This window comes from Aedes albopictus, chromosome 2, assembly GCF_035046485.1.
Source record: "Aedes albopictus strain Foshan chromosome 2, AalbF5, whole genome shotgun sequence".
Classification (NCBI taxonomy): Eukaryota; Metazoa; Arthropoda; class Insecta; order Diptera; family Culicidae; genus Aedes; species Aedes albopictus.
Window position 1 is genome coordinate 386,779,627 of NC_085137.1, and position 17,237 is coordinate 386,796,863.

The 17,237-nt window shown below is 43.1% G+C and overlaps 1 protein-coding gene across 2 annotated transcripts in view; it reads right to left on the reverse strand.

The window, feature by feature from the left end:
- Window positions 1-1,026: 1,026 nt before the first annotated feature.
- LOC109399373 (peroxidasin) overlaps window positions 1,027-17,237 on the reverse strand; it is a 559,373-nt gene continuing 543,162 nt past the window's right edge. For both annotated transcript variants that reach the window (XM_062853163.1, XM_062853162.1), the window contains 2 exons: window positions 14,005-14,174; window positions 1,027-3,846 (listed from right to left, as the gene is read on the reverse strand). In XM_062853163.1, coding sequence (XP_062709147.1) covers window positions 1,191-3,846; window positions 14,005-14,174 — 2,826 coding nt within the window. In that variant the 3' untranslated portion in view covers window positions 1,027-1,190. The remainder of the gene's footprint in view (window positions 3,847-14,004; window positions 14,175-17,237) is intronic.

The window sequence follows — 17,237 nt, forward strand, 5'->3', positions numbered from 1 at the left end:
CAGTAACAAATCAGCGTGACAAAAGATGAAAGAAAGCCACCCTTCATTCAAATGGAGCTTTGGTGCTGTTAGTCAGTCTAGGCGATTTGCGGTTGTAGAAATGGCCTAGACTGATCAAATGTTAGATCCAAAGTTGACCTTTTTCATCTCTTCTGCGGGTGCCGTGGAAGCCTTTTTACGCGAGCTCCAGTACAATGTTCCTATGGCTCTGTTTTATTCGAAGAATTGACTACTCTCATCCACTACACTATGATCAAATTTCTGAAACCAGAATGCATAAAAGCCAAAACGATAACAGCAGAGAAATTCAGAGACGCGTTGCGGCAAGCAATCGAACTTAATTTGGACTCCGCAGAACTCTACGATCGCTGACAAAGTTGACCGTCACACGAAGTTAACCATCTACAAAACGCTGATGAGACCGGTAGTGATCTATGGGTACGAAGCATGGACTCTACGTGGAGAGGACCAACGCCCGCTTGAAATATTTGAACGGAAGGTGTTGCGTTATCTACGGCGGAGTGCAGATGGAAGACGGAACTTGGAGAAAGCTGCTGAGAAAACCAACCAACGTCCTCACCGCGAAAATCGGGAGGCTACGGTGGGCGGGTCGGATAGCAACCCGACTAAAATGGTTCTCGAGAGTCATCCGACCGGTACAAGAAGACGTGGTGTGCAGCGAGCTAGGTGGGTCGATCAAGTCGAGAACAATTTGCGGAACCTTCGTGACTGGAGACCCACAGCCTTGGACCCAGTCCAATGGAGATGACTCCCAATGTGATCACATTGGACGACTCCTACGTACAGCAGAGAACACTCAGGCCTTCGTGTGACCGGCTAGGGCCGGTAGGTGAGGTAAGAAACTTACTGAGAAATAATGCTCTATGAGAAATCAACCTTTGTTCTGCTATTTTTGACTACATAATTTTAATGATCACTTAACCTTTTGGCTTCCTGTCGTACGACTTACTTTGGCACAGTTTGGGATTTAAAATTCAGTTTTCTGGAACAAAATATTGTTGCTAATGCTAATGATAACTTCAGCACTACCATCATAAGGTACGCTGACGAAGAATCTCCATGAAACGCTACACGTGTGCCGTCAATTATAACTAACTTGAAATCTAACCTTTAGAACGCTACCTGTTTGTTTGTCATTATCACTGTCCCGGCACGAGCTAACCCCACATTCATGGTGAATCCTTCGAGGCTACCGCAGCAACACCGCTGTCGTCCACGGCACACGTCGGGCAGCACTTGCCATCTTCCTTCATCAGGATCAACCCATTTTCGCAGATCAGTTCGGCGCACTTCTCCGTCTCGCAGCTGATCTGATGGTGCTCGCACTCGCACTTGGTGCAGTCGTCCCGCATCCAGATTTCGTTGTTCAACCGCTTGATGCCTTTGTTGTCCACACAGTGGCCGTGTGGCTTGCCCTTTGCGGGGTTCGAGCTTCCGTTGGCCGCCGCTGCCGCAGCCGAGCATTGTTGCTCCAGTCGACGAATCTTCCTTCGCATCTGTTTCATCGATTTCTGGAACGTTTCGATCAGCGATTCCAAACCCTCGATCCGTTCCTCGTTCATGTCATCTTCCACGAAAGAATCCTCGACCTCCAGGTGATTCTCCGGTTCTGGTTGTTTCGCCACCTTGCTAGTAATATCCCGTCTCGTTCGGATCGATCTTCGTTGCCTGGGTAACGCATTGTAACGCTTGTGGTGCCGCGAACACTCACTGCAGTCGATCCAGTGCTCAAAGTCCATCTCCGGAATGTCCTCGCAGAACTTGTAACCTCCCTGTTTGGTTGGCAAGACGAATACGTTATCGGTAACTCGAGTTATGTTGTCTCCGTTATCGCACAGTACTCGTCCCAGCGTAGTCTTCTTGATCTGAGCCAGTTGATCCGGTTTGAATTGATCGTTCTCGTACCAGAAACGATCTCCATCACGAAGTTTCCTGAATTGTTCTACCAGGATACACATAAACAGTGGTCCGACCTTTGCTCCCGGAAGCTGATCTTCCAGAATTCCTCCTACCCATAGATCAACATTGTCTGGGTGGCCATAAAGCTCTCGTAGCTTCTTCCTCGTTGCCTCACTAGTAATCTCATATTTCAAATCATCAAAGCTGTCAGCCACCTTCAAGTTACAGAGCTTCCTGTAGTCATTGTAACCCGGCAGAGCGTGATCTCTTGATCGCTGGATGTTGATCGCCGCCAAATCCAACGCCACAGCATGTGCCGTTTCGAACAATTTCTCCGTCAAATCCGTGTTCAGATTTTGGTTAGGCTTCTTCAGCTTTGCCGGAACCGTGAACAATCCTCGTAGTAGAGGATCAATTCCTCCTTCGTAAACGATCCTCCACGGAGCGAAGAACGCCTTGTGTAACGCTAGGTTACCCTGTTCGATCGGTTCAAACGACTCGTTCAACCTGTGCAGAATTGGATTGATCAACGAGTGTCCGAATCGCAGCGCTGCAGTTGCAAACTCGTTCGAAATCGACGGATCGATCGATGAATCGTAGCCTTGATATTCGCCAAGCAGAGTCATGCCTTGCTCTCCAATGATCTCCGGCAACCATTGCCGATAAGTGATATGCTGCATCATTGCCCCTACCACCTTCCTGCTCTCGAAGTAGATCTTATCCCCATCCCACTGTGGATTGATCCTCTTGAACTCCTGCGCAATTCGATTGTGCTCCCTGAACCACACGATATGCATCGACAACAATCCCAACTGTTCATTCACTCGAATATCTCCGGAAGTGAAACAATTCACCGTACTTTCCTCCAAATTTCTCCGGCAATCCATTCCATCGGTAGGCGCTGCGAACGGCAACAGCGATTTCTGATTCGGGAAATGTGGTCCCTCTCTCAACAGACCTTCGTCCGTCGTCAAGTTCCGCAAATCCCTTGCAAAGCTCTCCGAATACCCATACACCTGCGATCCATCAATATACGCCGTCAGCTGATTGATCTGCTCTCGCGGTTGTACCGTTCCGAAGAAGATCGAAGTCATTCCCGATCCGCAAACCGCACTCGATCGTACAAAGTCGATGCATCTCCTGTTGTGGACTCTCGGATCACCTTCCGGGATCTCGATCGGATAACATGGTGCCGCATACTCACACGTCTTCTTACAATCCACTCCGTCCCAACTTTCCGAGCTAACCGACGGGATCGCATGATCCAGGTCGTGATCCAAGAACTGTCCCCACTGCATGACCATGTGCGTGATGCGATCGTCCGGTGTGATGACCTCCGTCGAAATCAGGCTAGTTGAGACCAGACGAGGACTTCGTTTTGAGAACCCTTTGTACAGCCGAGTTTTGTTCCATCCAACTGGCATGTTGAACCCGTTCTCGTAGATCGGCGGTAACAGCCGACGGAATCCGGTAAGTGACGATCCCCATGTGGGGTTCTTGTAGTTGTTGCACGAGCCGTCCAGCGTTCGGAACTTGGCGTGGAAGCAGAGGTCCGTACAGTTGGGGGTCACCCGATGGGCCATGCAACCGCTGAGCTGAGCCAGCAGATCCAGGTAATCCGGCGAGAGCAGGTCGTTGTAGTTGAAGTCCGTGGTGTTGGTCGATAGGTTCCGTCCGGAGTTAACATGCTTGCGGATGTTGACCAGGGCCCGCTCGTAGACTTCGGCCGCTCGGGCTAGCTCTCGCGCGGGTCCCGTTGGGAAGCGTACGATACGGAATAGGTCACCGTGGTGTTGCTGGGTTCTGTTCGCGCCGACGGAGAACAACTTAGCGATGGTTTGGTTGATAGCAAGATCCACTTCGCGGGATGCTTCGGCGATGGCAATGCGCACGAATTGATCTCCGGGGAGGAGTTCCAACTTTTTCCTGGAATGAGAGGAGAAAAGTGATATTTAGTGATGGTATGTAGGGTCACACGTTTCTCATACAGATAAACTGATTACGCTATTAGCGCCTAGCGATCTATTAAGAGATTATGCGACTATCTCGAGGAAAATGAAACATGTTGGACTGAAAGGCGAGTGGCTCTTCTTCAGCCTCTTCAGAAATCCCACAGATCTCAAGCAACTCTGAACAAGCGACAGTACCTTATCCCAGGAATGTCTCGGGCATATGTATTAGAAGCGAGAAGAGAGCACAAGTGGTGAGGTAGAAGAAGCTATGGTACATCCGTTTGCGAAAGATGAACTGGCGAGATTGCCACCACGAGCGGAAGCCGGAGTATACCCAAGAAGCATTCAGAAGGCGCAGCACTAAATAAGGAAGCGCAGATGAGTGGTGCAGACTTCAAGCGAGCTTTGAATCGCAACACGAGTGGGCTACCAAAGGTGTTGATAGTCACCGAGCAGCTCGATACAGGCAAAGATAATAGGCTCACCTAAACGGACATCTTCTTTGTCGGAAACTCGACGATGGCGCGGCGCATAAGACCATGCAGCTAACCGGGAACGTAGAGGAGAAGGAAAACTGCCTTACGGCGACCGTCTGGGGGCAAGAAGCGCCCGGCAGAGGACGGCAAACCATATAGGAGGACGAAGTGAACGGCCAGCGTTAGTAACTAGACATCTAAGCCGGTTACAAAGCGTGCAAGAGGTGAAAACATTACGCTTCAAGAGGCTAATTTGCCTCAGAAGATCAGGAACCAACCGGACCAAAGGAAGAAGAACCCTTGAATCACAATAGGAAAAAAGGACTTTAGGCTAAGCCAGCTCATAAGCGCGATACGGTTTACGCTCTGGTAATCAAGACCAATGTGGATACTACGCCGAGGTGCTCAGGGTCATGAGAAGGGAATATCGGCGTTTGTGAAAGGCATCCGGCGTATCAGGATTAGATACATTCTTCTGGTGCTAAAGAAGCAGGTGGAGAAAAAGGCACGTCATACAATGCTCTAGTTCAAGAGATCCTGGATAAGAAGGTGTCGGTGAGAGCCCTGACTGCAGAGGCGATTCTCCAGTGTAAGAACATGATCGAGATTACCGACGCCTTGGAAAAAGCAGCAGTGCGAGGTAGATGCACCAAGTGCATCGATCCGCCTGCGAAATGGTCCGACAGAACGCCACGGTTAAGTTCCAAGTAGTAGAAGTATATATTTTTCTTTATCCAGGGATACCTACAGAAATTCTTCCTGGAATTAGCTAAGAAAGCTCTCCTCAAGAGATTGCTTCCGGAGTTCCTCATGGGGTTTCTTCAGGAAATCCTCCAAGAATTTCATCCGGGAGTTCCTTCTGTGATTCTTTCAGGAACAGCTTCCGGGATTATTTTAAAAATACCTCCAAGAACTCTTCATAGGATTCTTTCAGGAATTCCTCCTGGAATACTATTAGTAACTCCTCTAAGAATCAATCTAAAACTTCCTCCAGAAATGGTTTAGACAATCCCAAGGGATTCTTCTTGAGCTTGCTTCCAAGATTCCTCCCGGGGTTTCTTCAGGGACTGCTACAGGGAGAGTTCTTGTACGTTTTCTTTCTAAGATTCCTTCCGGATTTCCTCAGGGATTTCAGCGATTTCTTCAGTACTTCCCCTAGGATTTCCTCAGAAACTCCTCCTAAAGTTCCCTCTGAAATTGATCCTTTGATTTCTTCAGGAATTCTTCCTGGGATTCCTCTAAGAATTGGTGGTGCCTCGTAGCCGTGCGGTTAGGGTCACCAAGCTTATAATCGCACCATGCTATGGGGTGAGGGTTCGATTCCCGCTTCGGGCGTTGAAATTTTTCGTGAGAATAGTTTCTTCCCCTTTTCCACTGGTGCATGCTCCGTTGTCCGTTGTCTAATGTTAAGCTTAAAACAGTCTGTACAGCCGAAAGCTGAAGATGTTGTCCGTGTCTTTTCTTTTTTTTTAAGAATTCCTCAAGGGATTCCACAAGAAATTCCTCCAGGAATTATTCCAGGATTCCTCTGGGAATTCCTATAGGGATTCCTCTAAAAATTCCTATAGCGATTCGTCCAGGAGTTCCTCTAGAAATTCCTCTATGAATTTCTCCAGATTCCTCCAGATATTCTTCTACAGAGATTTTTCAAGGAATTTCTCTAAATATTTCTCCAGGAATGCACTAAGGGCCAGAATCGCAATCTAGCGGAACAAAATTAATTACTCCAAAACGAAGCATTTCCGGCACATGGTATCTTCGACAAAGTTGCTTGACATCAGCCGGGGCATCTATTGAGAAGGACGTAGTATTTCGCAAATCATCCGCATAGGTGGCGCCACCATCTAACTTATTTGTTTTACGTCCTAGAGACTTGGCGTCTTCGGCAAAGTTGTTCATTTTGGCAAAATAAACAACACTCTCAGACGTCAAAATTCCACAGCCTACTGTTTTCGAGTTATTTTAAAAATAAAATACATTCAATGAAAAACCAGTTTTTTAAGCTTATTTTGACATTTTTACTAGAAACCATGTGAGTTTAATTTTTTTCCCAATGCAAATATGTCAAACCAAACACATTCTATGGAAATATATTCAATATTATCATTAAAAATTTGAAATTAAAATACAAATTCGAAAAAATAGTGTGAATTTCAAGCCTTAATATCGACTGCACACTAATTGCCATACCAATAAGTGATTGGAAGGCAGTGCCCGAAGCTCTCGGGCTGTGTTAGATGTTCATCTAATCCCATCCGAAGGGGGTTTGGATTGTGAAAAGTAGATAACCATGTGCGATTGTGGAATCGAGTTCAGTTCTAGGCCTGCTGGCGACGGAGATAGTCGAGTGACTCCGTAGCTTGAAGGAATAGAAGCGCCCGTCTAGCGAATTGGGAGTCGTGAGTTCGAGTCTCACCGGAGTACGTGGATTTCTTTTCATAATTTCAAATCTCAATTTGTTCATCGAGCACATGTTCTGTTGTGCACATGGATGTCAAAGCATTTTCAACAGTGTAATTTCCCACATGGCTTGGTCAGCCAAAGCAAAATCAAGAAATTGACATTTGTAAGGTGCTACGGTCACCCTTACCGTATTCGGTCGGCCGAGGACCGACCCGTCGAGAGTCCGACTGCACACTAATTGCCATACCAATAAGTGATTGGAAGGCAGTGCCCGAAGCTCTCGACAATTAAAAATAACTTCCTCTCCCGCTTTGACATACATGTGCACAACAGACAATGTGTTAGATGTTCATCTAATCCCATCCGAAGGGGGTTTGGATTGTGAAAAGTAGATAACCATGTGCGATTGTGGAATCGAGTTCAGTTCTAGGCCTGCTGGCGACGGAGATAGTCGAGTGACTCCGTAGCTTGAAGGAATAGAAGCGCCCGTCTAGCGAATTGGGAGTCGTGAGTTCGAGTCTCACCGGAGTACGTGGATTTCTTTTCATAATTTCAAATCTCAATTTGTTCATCGAGCACATGTTCTGTTGTGCACATGGATGTCAAAGCATTTTCAACAGTGTAATTTCCCACATGGCTTGGTCAGCCAAAGCAAAATCAAGAAATTGACATTTGTAAGGTGCTACGGTCACCCTTACCGTATTCGGTCGGCCGAGGACCGACCCGTCGAGAGTCCGACTGCACACTAATTGCCATACCAATAAGTGATTGGAAGGCAGTGCCCGAAGCTCTCGACAATTAAAAATAACTTCCTCTCCCGCTTTGACATACATGTGCACAACAGACAATGTGTTAGATGTTCATCTAATCCCATCCGAAGGGGGTTTGGATTGTGAAAAGTAGATAACCATGTGCGATTGTGGAATCGAGTTCAGTTCTAGGCCTGCTGGCGACGGAGATAGTCGAGTGACTCCGTAGCTTGAAGGAATAGAAGCGCCCGTCTAGCGAATTGGGAGTCGTGAGTTCGAGTCTCACCGGAGTACGTGGATTTCTTTTCATAATTTCAAATCTCAATTTGTTCATCGAGCACATGTTCTGTTGTGCACATGGATGTCAAAGCATTTTCAACAGTGTAATTTCCCACATGGCTTGGTCAGCCAAAGCAAAATCAAGAAATTGACATTTGTAAGGTGCTACGGTCACCCTTACCGTATTCGGTCGGCCGAGGACCGACCCGTCGAGAGTCCGACTGCACACTAATTGCCATACCAATAAGTGATTGGAAGGCAGTGCCCGAAGCTCTCGACAATTAAAAATAACTTCCTCTCCCGCTTTGACATACATGTGCACAACAGACAATGTGTTAGATGTTCATCTAATCCCATCCGAAGGGGGTTTGGATTGTGAAAAGTAGATAACCATGTGCGATTGTGGAATCGAGTTCAGTTCTAGGCCTGCTGGCGACGGAGATAGTCGAGTGACTCCGTAGCTTGAAGGAATAGAAGCGCCCGTCTAGCGAATTGGGAGTCGTGAGTTCGAGTCTCACCGGAGTACGTGGATTTCTTTTCATAATTTCAAATCTCAATTTGTTCATCGAGCACATGTTCTGTTGTGCACATGGATGTCAAAGCATTTTCAACACTTAATATCTCACAAAGCGCAAAAAATCGCAACTTCAAATTTTCAGCAAATACGAAGCAATACTAGGTGAACATACTGTCAAAAATTTGGAGAAGTATTTTTTGGTGTTTTTGAGATAATAGCTTTTTAGTAACACCATAAATATAAGTAGTGCCAGCGTGTAACTTTTTACTGTTGCACATTAGAGAGTTTATGTCTTCGAGAAAGTTGTTCATTTTGACTAACTAAACAACTGTTTCTTAGACGTCAAAATTCCACGGCCTACTGTTTTCGAATTATTGTATATAAACTAGATTTTATTGATAAAATTTGTCAATAAAACACATTTTGATGCAATAGTATGAACTATTTTTTATTGTTTTAATTTTTACGATACATAGTAGGTCATGAAAATGTCAGTATACTATTGTCAGCATGGCTCAAGGTAACTTTAAATTTTTTGCATGTTATTTTCCAAATGTTTTAAGCTTAACCTTTTTTCAATCATTTTAAATTTTAGAGCGCGAAATATCTTGCTGAGAGCTCGTGGAATTGTTCCTGGATGGAAAGGACGTTGATCAATCTCTAGAGATTGTGAAACTGGAGCTCCACGAAACTGACATTTTCATGACCTACCATGTATCGTAAAATCAAAAACAATAAAAAATAGTTCATACTATTGCATCAAAATGTGTTTTATTGACAAATTTTATCAATAAAATCTAGACATATTTGCATTGGGAATAAATTTACACTCACATGGTTTCTAGTAAAAATATCAAAATAAGCTTAAAAACTGGAAGAAAATCGGGTTAAGTACGGTTCCTTTGAATTCCACTAAGAATTTGCATCCTTTGACAGATACGTATTTCGACCTCAACTGTAAGGTCGTCTTCAGTGTCTTGTACTTGACTCGACTTGACTTGAGTCGAGTCAAGTACAAGACACTGAAGACGACCTTACAGTTGAGGTCGAAATACGTATCTGTCAAAGGATGCAAATTCTTAGTGGAATTCAAAGGAACCGTACTTAACCCGATTTTCTTTTATTTACAGATATTCCCCTAACAAGCCCAGGTTAATCATCATTAAAAACTGGTTTTTCATTGAATGTATTTTATTTTTAAAATAACTCGAAAACAGTAGGCTGTGGAATTTTGACGTCTGAGAAAGAGTTGTTTATTTTGCCAAAATGAACAACTTTACTGAAGACGCCAAGTCTCTAGAACGTAAAACAAAGAAGTTAGATGGTGGCGCCACCTATGCGGACGAGTTGCGAACTACTACGTTCTTATCAATAGATGCCCCTGCTGATGTCAAGCAACTTTGTCGAAGACACCAAGTGTCGGAAATGCTTCGTTTTGGAGTAATTAATTTTGTTCCGCTAGATTGCGGTTCTGGCCCTTAGTGGAATGTTTCCAGGGGTTCCTCCCGGCATTCCTACAGGAATTCCTCAACGGAATCCTGTAGGGATTGCTCTAGGAATATCTCTCAGAGTTTATCTAGAACTATTCCAAGAACTCCTACAGGGATTCCTGCATACATTCTTCCTGAGATTCCTCTAGGGATTCCTCCAAGGATTTACTCAGGAAATCCTCCAGGAGTTCTTTCAGAAATCCCCCCAGAATTGCTCCCGGAATTTATCCAGGAATTTTACCAGGTATTCCTCCAGGAATTCCTCCAAGATTTTATCCAGGGACTTCTCCAGGAATTCCATTAAGAGGTCCTCGAAGAATTACCTAAGGTATTTCTTGAGGAATTTCTCCAGGTATTGATCCAAAAATCCCTACAGGCATTCTTGCGCCCAAGTAACACACTTGTCACCGAAGAGTCACGGCGGCGCAGCTTTTTGTTGCGCAGAAGTCACTATGACTTACTTTTAGCAAGTAAGTATTTATTTGTTAGAAGTAAGTCACAGTGACTTCTGCGCAACAAAAAGCTGCGCCGCCGTGACTCTTCGGTGACAAGTGTTACTTGGGCGGAAACTCCTACAGCAATTCCTGCAGAATTTTTTCCAGGAAATTCTACAGGGATTCCTTCAGAAATTCGTTCAGGAATTCCTTCAGGAATTCCTCCAGGAGTTTTTCCTCCAGGGATTGCTCCAGAGATGTCTCCATGGATTCCTCCAGAAATTGAACCAGAAATTCCTGCAGGAACTTACCAATAATTCCTTCAGGGGTTTCGCTAAAGATGCTTCCAGCGATTCCTCCAGGAATTTAGCCGATGATTCCTCCAAGAGTTCCTCCAAGAATTTCTTCAAAAATTCCTCCAAGAATTCCTCCTGAAATTCCCCTAGGAATTTCTTCAGAAATTTCTGAAGGGATTCCTCGCTGCATTCCTCTAGAAATTCCTCCAGGAATTCATTCAAGAATTCCTCCAGAAATTCTTTCAGAAATACCTCCACAGAATTTCCCCAAGAACACCTCTAGGGATTTCTCCAGGAATTCCTCCTGGGATTCCGACAGAAATTTTCTCCTCCAGGAATTCTTCCCAAGGTTCCTCTAGAAATTGCTTCAGGGACTTCTCCAGGAATTCCTCGAGGGATTTTTCCAAGAATTCTTACAAGCATTCTTCCAAGAATTTATCCAGAAATTTCTTTAAGGATTCCTCCAGGAATTCCTCAAGAGGTTTCTTCAGAAATTTCTCCTGGGATTCCTCCAAGAATATCTCTAAGGAATCCTCCAGGAATTCATCCAGAAATTCTTTCAGGATTTCTTCCAGGGTTTGATTCAGGAATTTATCCAAGAATTTCTCCAGGGAGTCTCCAGGAATTTTTCCAGAGGTCCCTCCCAGAATTTATCTTAAGATTCCACCAGGAATTCATCTAGGGATTTATCCAGTGGTTGTTCCAGGGATTCCTCCTGGTAATCCTTCAATTATTCTTTCATAAATTTCTCTTGGAATTTCTTCAGGGATTCCGCCAGGAGTTTGTCCAGAAGTTTCTTCAGGATTTTCTCCAGAAATTTATTTAGAAATTCCTCTAGGGATTCCTCAAGCGATTTCTTTAGAATTTGTTTAGGCTTTCCTTCCATCATTGCTCTAAGGATTCCTTCAGAAATTCCTATAGGGTTTTCTTCAGGAATACCTGCAGGAATTTGAAGTAACCGGCTTCGGGACCTGAGTCATCGGGACTGCAGGAAAAGCGGGAAACGTTCTTAAAGAACTCCATGAACGGGGTTTTCTAGTGCGAATGAAACATGACATCACTTATGCGATTGCAGATATAAAACTGTTTATTCGTGTTCTTTATAATACATGTAATACCGCCTGCAGTAGAGGTTTTGTTCTCTGGTGTTCTCTATGAGAGTTTATCGTAGGATGGGTATTGTCTATCGTGACATAACAGAATTTTCCTAGGGATTTCTCCAGGAATTCTTTCAGGGATTGCTCCAGGAATTTCAGGAAATCCTATAGTGATTCTTTCAGGTGTTCATTCAGAAATTTTAGAAATCTGTCCATCATCTATTCCAGGGATTCATCCAAGAGTTTCTCAAGGTATATCTGAAGATTTTTTAAATTACTAAAAAGATTTCTAGAGGAATTCTTCCGGAGATTTTTATCCAGGAATTCGTTCACCATTATCTCCTAGATATTTTAAAGTAGGTTCATCAATGAATTCCTTCAAGAATACACCCCCTGCAGGTCATGCAAAGAAGTTTTTTTTTTCAAAAAATCGTCCTGCAATTCGTTCAGAAATACATCGTGTGATTCTTTCAGAGTCACTGTGAATTACTTTAAACATAGGGTTTGTGTACTCTTCTTTTTTTTTTAGTTTTTATTTTTGTGTATTTTAACTTAGATGCTAATTCTACACTCAGTGTACTCTTCTTCAGATTATGCTCCCATGTTCATCCTATTCCAAAAACAGACGATTCAAGCAACAATTGCTTCCGTTCTTTTTGTTATGCATTCTCACTCCAAACCAATAATACAAAAATAAAAAATAAAATCAAATAGCGCTTATTAGCTTTGTATTCGATAGGATGCTAATGGTAGCACTATCCATAAAGCTCAATTGAAAATGGCAAATGTTCCAGAACTGAGAAAGCAGTTTTTCCCAAAATGATCCACAAATCGAAGATAATAAGACTGTCCGATTGTTTATGTAGTCAATTATGTTAAACAGGCACGCTGGATTTGTTCGATTATGGGGATTTTTTTATTACCATACGGGTTTGGGCGGAAAGGTTTCAGCTTTTCATGAAACTTTTTCCACAGTCAGGGCTCATAGATATATGAACAAAAAAAATTGAGAAAAATTCAGGGTCGCCTATTTTACCGGAAAACTCTGGTGATTTTTTTTTTGTTTTTCCCTGACACTACTTACTTTGAAAAATCATAACTCAAGAACAAAGCATCGTAGAAACAAAGTTTCTTTAAGAAATGAAAGTAAATTTTCTCAGAAATCTGAAAAAATATGTACTGGATAAAGTTTTCCCCAAAATTTTCCATGGTTGAGATAATTCGTAAAGAAAAGCCGGAAAAACTATGCCCGAACTTGTAGAAAATTATCAAAAAAAAAAAATTGAGAAGGTTGTTTCATAAGCTTTCATTGCTGAAATTTTTGGAATGCACTTTTTTTCGTTTTTCAGTTATGGCCAATTTTGTTTAAAAATGTCCAAATGTGGCATATAAGCATTTTTTGCAAAATAATAACTCAAGAACGAAGCATCGTAGAAACAGAGTTTTTTCAATGAAAATAAAAGCAAATTCTCTCAGGAATCCAAAAAAAAAAAAAGAAATGGAAAAAAAATTCCACAAAATTTTAAATATCTTTGAGAAGGTAATTTCATAAGCTTTGATAGCTGAAACTTTTTGGAATGCACTTTTTTTTTCTTTCCTGAGTTATGGCGAATTTTGTGAAAAATTACCATATAATATAGGCTTACATGGTCATTTTTCACAAAATTGGTCATAACTCAGGAAAGAAAGAAAGTGCATTCCAAAAATTTCAGCGGTCAAAGGTAATGAAATCACCTTCTCAAAAATATTTTTTTGAAAACTTCATATTTGTTTTGGATTCCTGAGAAAATTTGCTTTCAAAAAAAGGCTTATATGGCACATTTAGACATTTTTAAACAAAATTGGCCATAATTCAAAAAACGAAAAAAAAGTGCATTACCAAAATTTCAACAAAGCTTATGGAATAACCTTCCCAAACATTTTTTTTTTGAATTTTTCCACAAGTTCGGGCATAGTTTTTTCGGCTTTTCTTTACGAATTTTCTCAACTGTGGAAAATTTTGTGGAAAACCTTTTCCAGTTCATATTTTTTTTGTGTTTCTGTGAAAATTTGCTTTCGTTTTCTGAAAAAAAACCTTGTTTCTACGATGCTTCGTTCTTGAGTTATGATTTTTCAAAGTAAGTAGTGTCAGGGGAAAACAAAAAGTTTTCACCTGAATTTTCCGGAAAAATAGGCGGCTCTGAATTTTTCATTTTTTTTAATTCATTTATCCATGAGCCCTGCCTGTGGAAAAAGTTTCATGAAAATCTGAGATCCTTCGGCCCAATTTGTACGATAATAAAAAAAAGCCATTTTTCGTCATTCTGGATAAAATTTGTTGGCAGAGTTGATATCGATGGATGAATGTAAAAATGTGATAAAACGTCCTTAAACAAGTCCCACAATACTCACTTGACCGTCAGCAGTCCACTGGCCGTTGCCCGTCCGTATTGGTTCAGCAGGGAGCACTCGTACCGGCCCTGATCTGCTTCGGTAAGGTTGGAGATGAACAAACTGCCCGATACCGACAGCCGGTATTTGTCCGTTTGGGTTATCGTACGGCCATCCTTGCGCCATTTAGTCTTCATTGTGGTTGGGTTGATTTCAAGGCATGCGGTTGCATTGACATGGAAAAGACAAAAAGGTTACATAATTTAGTCAAGTTTTGTATATTGGGGTTGTTGCTAAGGGGAAAGTAGTTCATAATGCATCCGAGGGCACCCAACTACCCCAAACATTACTTCAGATTCCTTACTTCAAAATTTCCCAAAGTGCTATTTTGAGCCACCTCCCCTGCTGTGCTCTGCGATTCAAATAAGGTTCAAAATCTAATACGTCCCCATTATTCATACCAGAAAAATACCATACGCTTTCCTTTCCAGATTGAGGTACATAGTTATTGTTTGAAGAGAAAACAATTGATTCAGGGCATCAACTTTTCTCTACCGGAAGCGACAAAACTTTCCGGAAACCAACTCCCCTTGGCCGTATACACCTAATATGTACCGTAGGTTCCTATCCTATAGCATATCGTCATATTCAGTAGAGGGTACTACCACTGGTCTGGTCGGTATCTATTCAAAAGGGTAAAAGTTCATACATAAAACGAATTGTCAGAGCGGTGGTGGGGTGGAGTGTTGCCGTCACCGACGCCGCCGCCGGGAAAGATTTAAATTCCATCCCAAGTTTCGACTTTGCAACTATACGTAGATCCGAGGCAAACCGAGCCAAAAGCGGTCTTAAAGTTTGCTCTTTTGTTGCTTCTGAGATATGTTAAGTGCATTCGGCAGGGGTTCTTAAACAGTAAATCTATTTTATTTACATAACAAACTCATCAACAAATATTTATTATAATTTTGAGTCAACTAATGAATTGAATTTTGGACTCTATAAAGCTTCAGTATCAGGCCATTAGGCCGAAGTACGTTAGGCCCAATGAGTCAGTTGGCCGAAATACATGACCCCATCACCAAGATCATTGGCGAATACTTCATTTTCAGTGAGGAATAGCGGTGCTAAGGGGGACCCAACCTAAATGACTAGGGTAAACAGGTATAATATGCCCCCCCTAAGCAGAAATGGCAATATATCTGAAACTGGTGCCTTATTCCATCTATTGTTCACTGCAAATCGTTATTACTAAAGTTAGTGAAGTGTTGCATGCGAACTTTGCCTTTGCAGAGGTGGCTATGGAAGCTTTGAAACGTTTTTCGAAAACGTTCCAAAATTTGCCTTTTCAAAACAAACGGGGCAATACGCCCCATCAAAAGAAAAACGTCCAGCCCCGTGATAAAACTGCCCCAGGGGATAATTCCACCACATGCTTATCCTAGGAGGGTCTTTCAACAAGTGTTTAACTGCATAAAAGTTGCAAGGTAACACAAGCGAATAGAACTAGCTTCGTTTACAATGAAGTCAGCTCACAAGAGGTAAAATATTACGCCAAAAGCCTCGATTTCAGACTTTTTGATATTTTTGTTGCTTTTTTGTACCAATCCACTAACGGACCAGCTTGATGGCAATAATTATTCAATATTTGAGATTTCTAATCGATCACGCATGCGAAAAGTGCTTGAATCGCTAGAAAATGAAGAGGGGCGTTTTGCCCCGGTGGGGCGCATTATACCCTTTTACCCTACTAAATCCATAAACCATGTGAGCGAGAGTGGGCTGCAAAGCGGTGAGTCGATAAGAAGAGCTCTGGTCCTCACAAGTTCCTACCTCATGCTTCCACGGGTCAAGCGATAACAAAGACCGCCAGCTAAGAGTTGTGTACTTAGCTGGTAGTGCAGTCTGGGCACTGTTGTCCTTCTGACTTCAGCTAGATTGAGGAGGTACGATTCGAGCGTCTGTTCACCAAGGAGGTGCGGCTCAAACAGCGTCTGTTCTGGCATCCAGCGGCTGAGTAAGAAACGCTGCACCACGCCCAGCTAGATCCAAGGTGGTAGCCCCATCAGCGTGGTCGTCCCAGTGTTGGTTGGAACGTTAAACAGAACTGGCAGATGGCCCTCCGGCGAGACAGGAGTGTTGGCGTAGGCCCAATAAGCCACCCGTAAAAATCCCCATTGCGAATAACATAGGAGAAAATACGACTCGATACAATCGGCAAAGACCCACGCGACGAAATAAGGACTACGACTGGAAACTTGGAACATGGAATTGCAAGTCACTAGGTTTCGCAGGATGTGACTGGATAATCTACGACGAACTACATCCCCGCAACTTCGCCATCGTGGCGTTGCAGGAACTTTGTTGGACTGGACAGAAAGTGTGGAAAAGCGGGCATCGAGCGGCTACCTTCTTCCAAAGCTGTGGCACCACCAATGAACTGGGAACAGGATTTATAGTGTTGGGCAAGATGCGACAACGTGTGATCGGGTGGCAGCCGATCAACGCAAGGATGTGCATGTTAAAAGTTAAAGGCCGTTTCTTCAACTACAGCATCATTAACATCCACTGCACACACGAAGAGAGACCTGATGACGAGAAAGAAGCGTTCTACGCGCAGTTAGAGCAAACATACGATGGTTGCTAGCTGCGTGACGTGAAAATCGTTGTCGGCGACATGAACGCGCAGGTAGGAAGGGAGGAAATGTACAGACCGGTAATCGGGCGAAACAGCCTGCACACAGTATCGAATGATAACGGCTAGCGATGCGTAAACTTTGCAGCCTCCCGTGGAATGGTAGTCCGAAGCAACTTCTTCTCCCGCAAAGATATCAACAAAGCCACCTGGAGATCACCCGACCATCAAACAGAAAACCAAATCGACCACGTTCTAATCGACGGTAAATTCTTCTCAGATATAACCAACGTCTGCACATACCGCAGTGCGAATATAGATTCGGATCACTACTTAGTCGCTGTATGCATGCGCTCAAAACTTTCGACAGTTATCACCACGCGTCGAAGTCGAACGCCGCGACTCAACATCGAGCAACTTCGTAACGTCCCGAGCAGAGGGGAATATCAAATTAATAACTACGAAATTACAAAACCTGTTTTTATATCTCGTTTTGTTATTATTGTTTTATCAAGGCATTACGTTTCCATAACATGTTTTGTTGGACAATTATTCTGATACGCCATTCAACAACGTTATTTACAGTATTTCGCGAGTTATGCTTCAGAAATATTTTATTTAT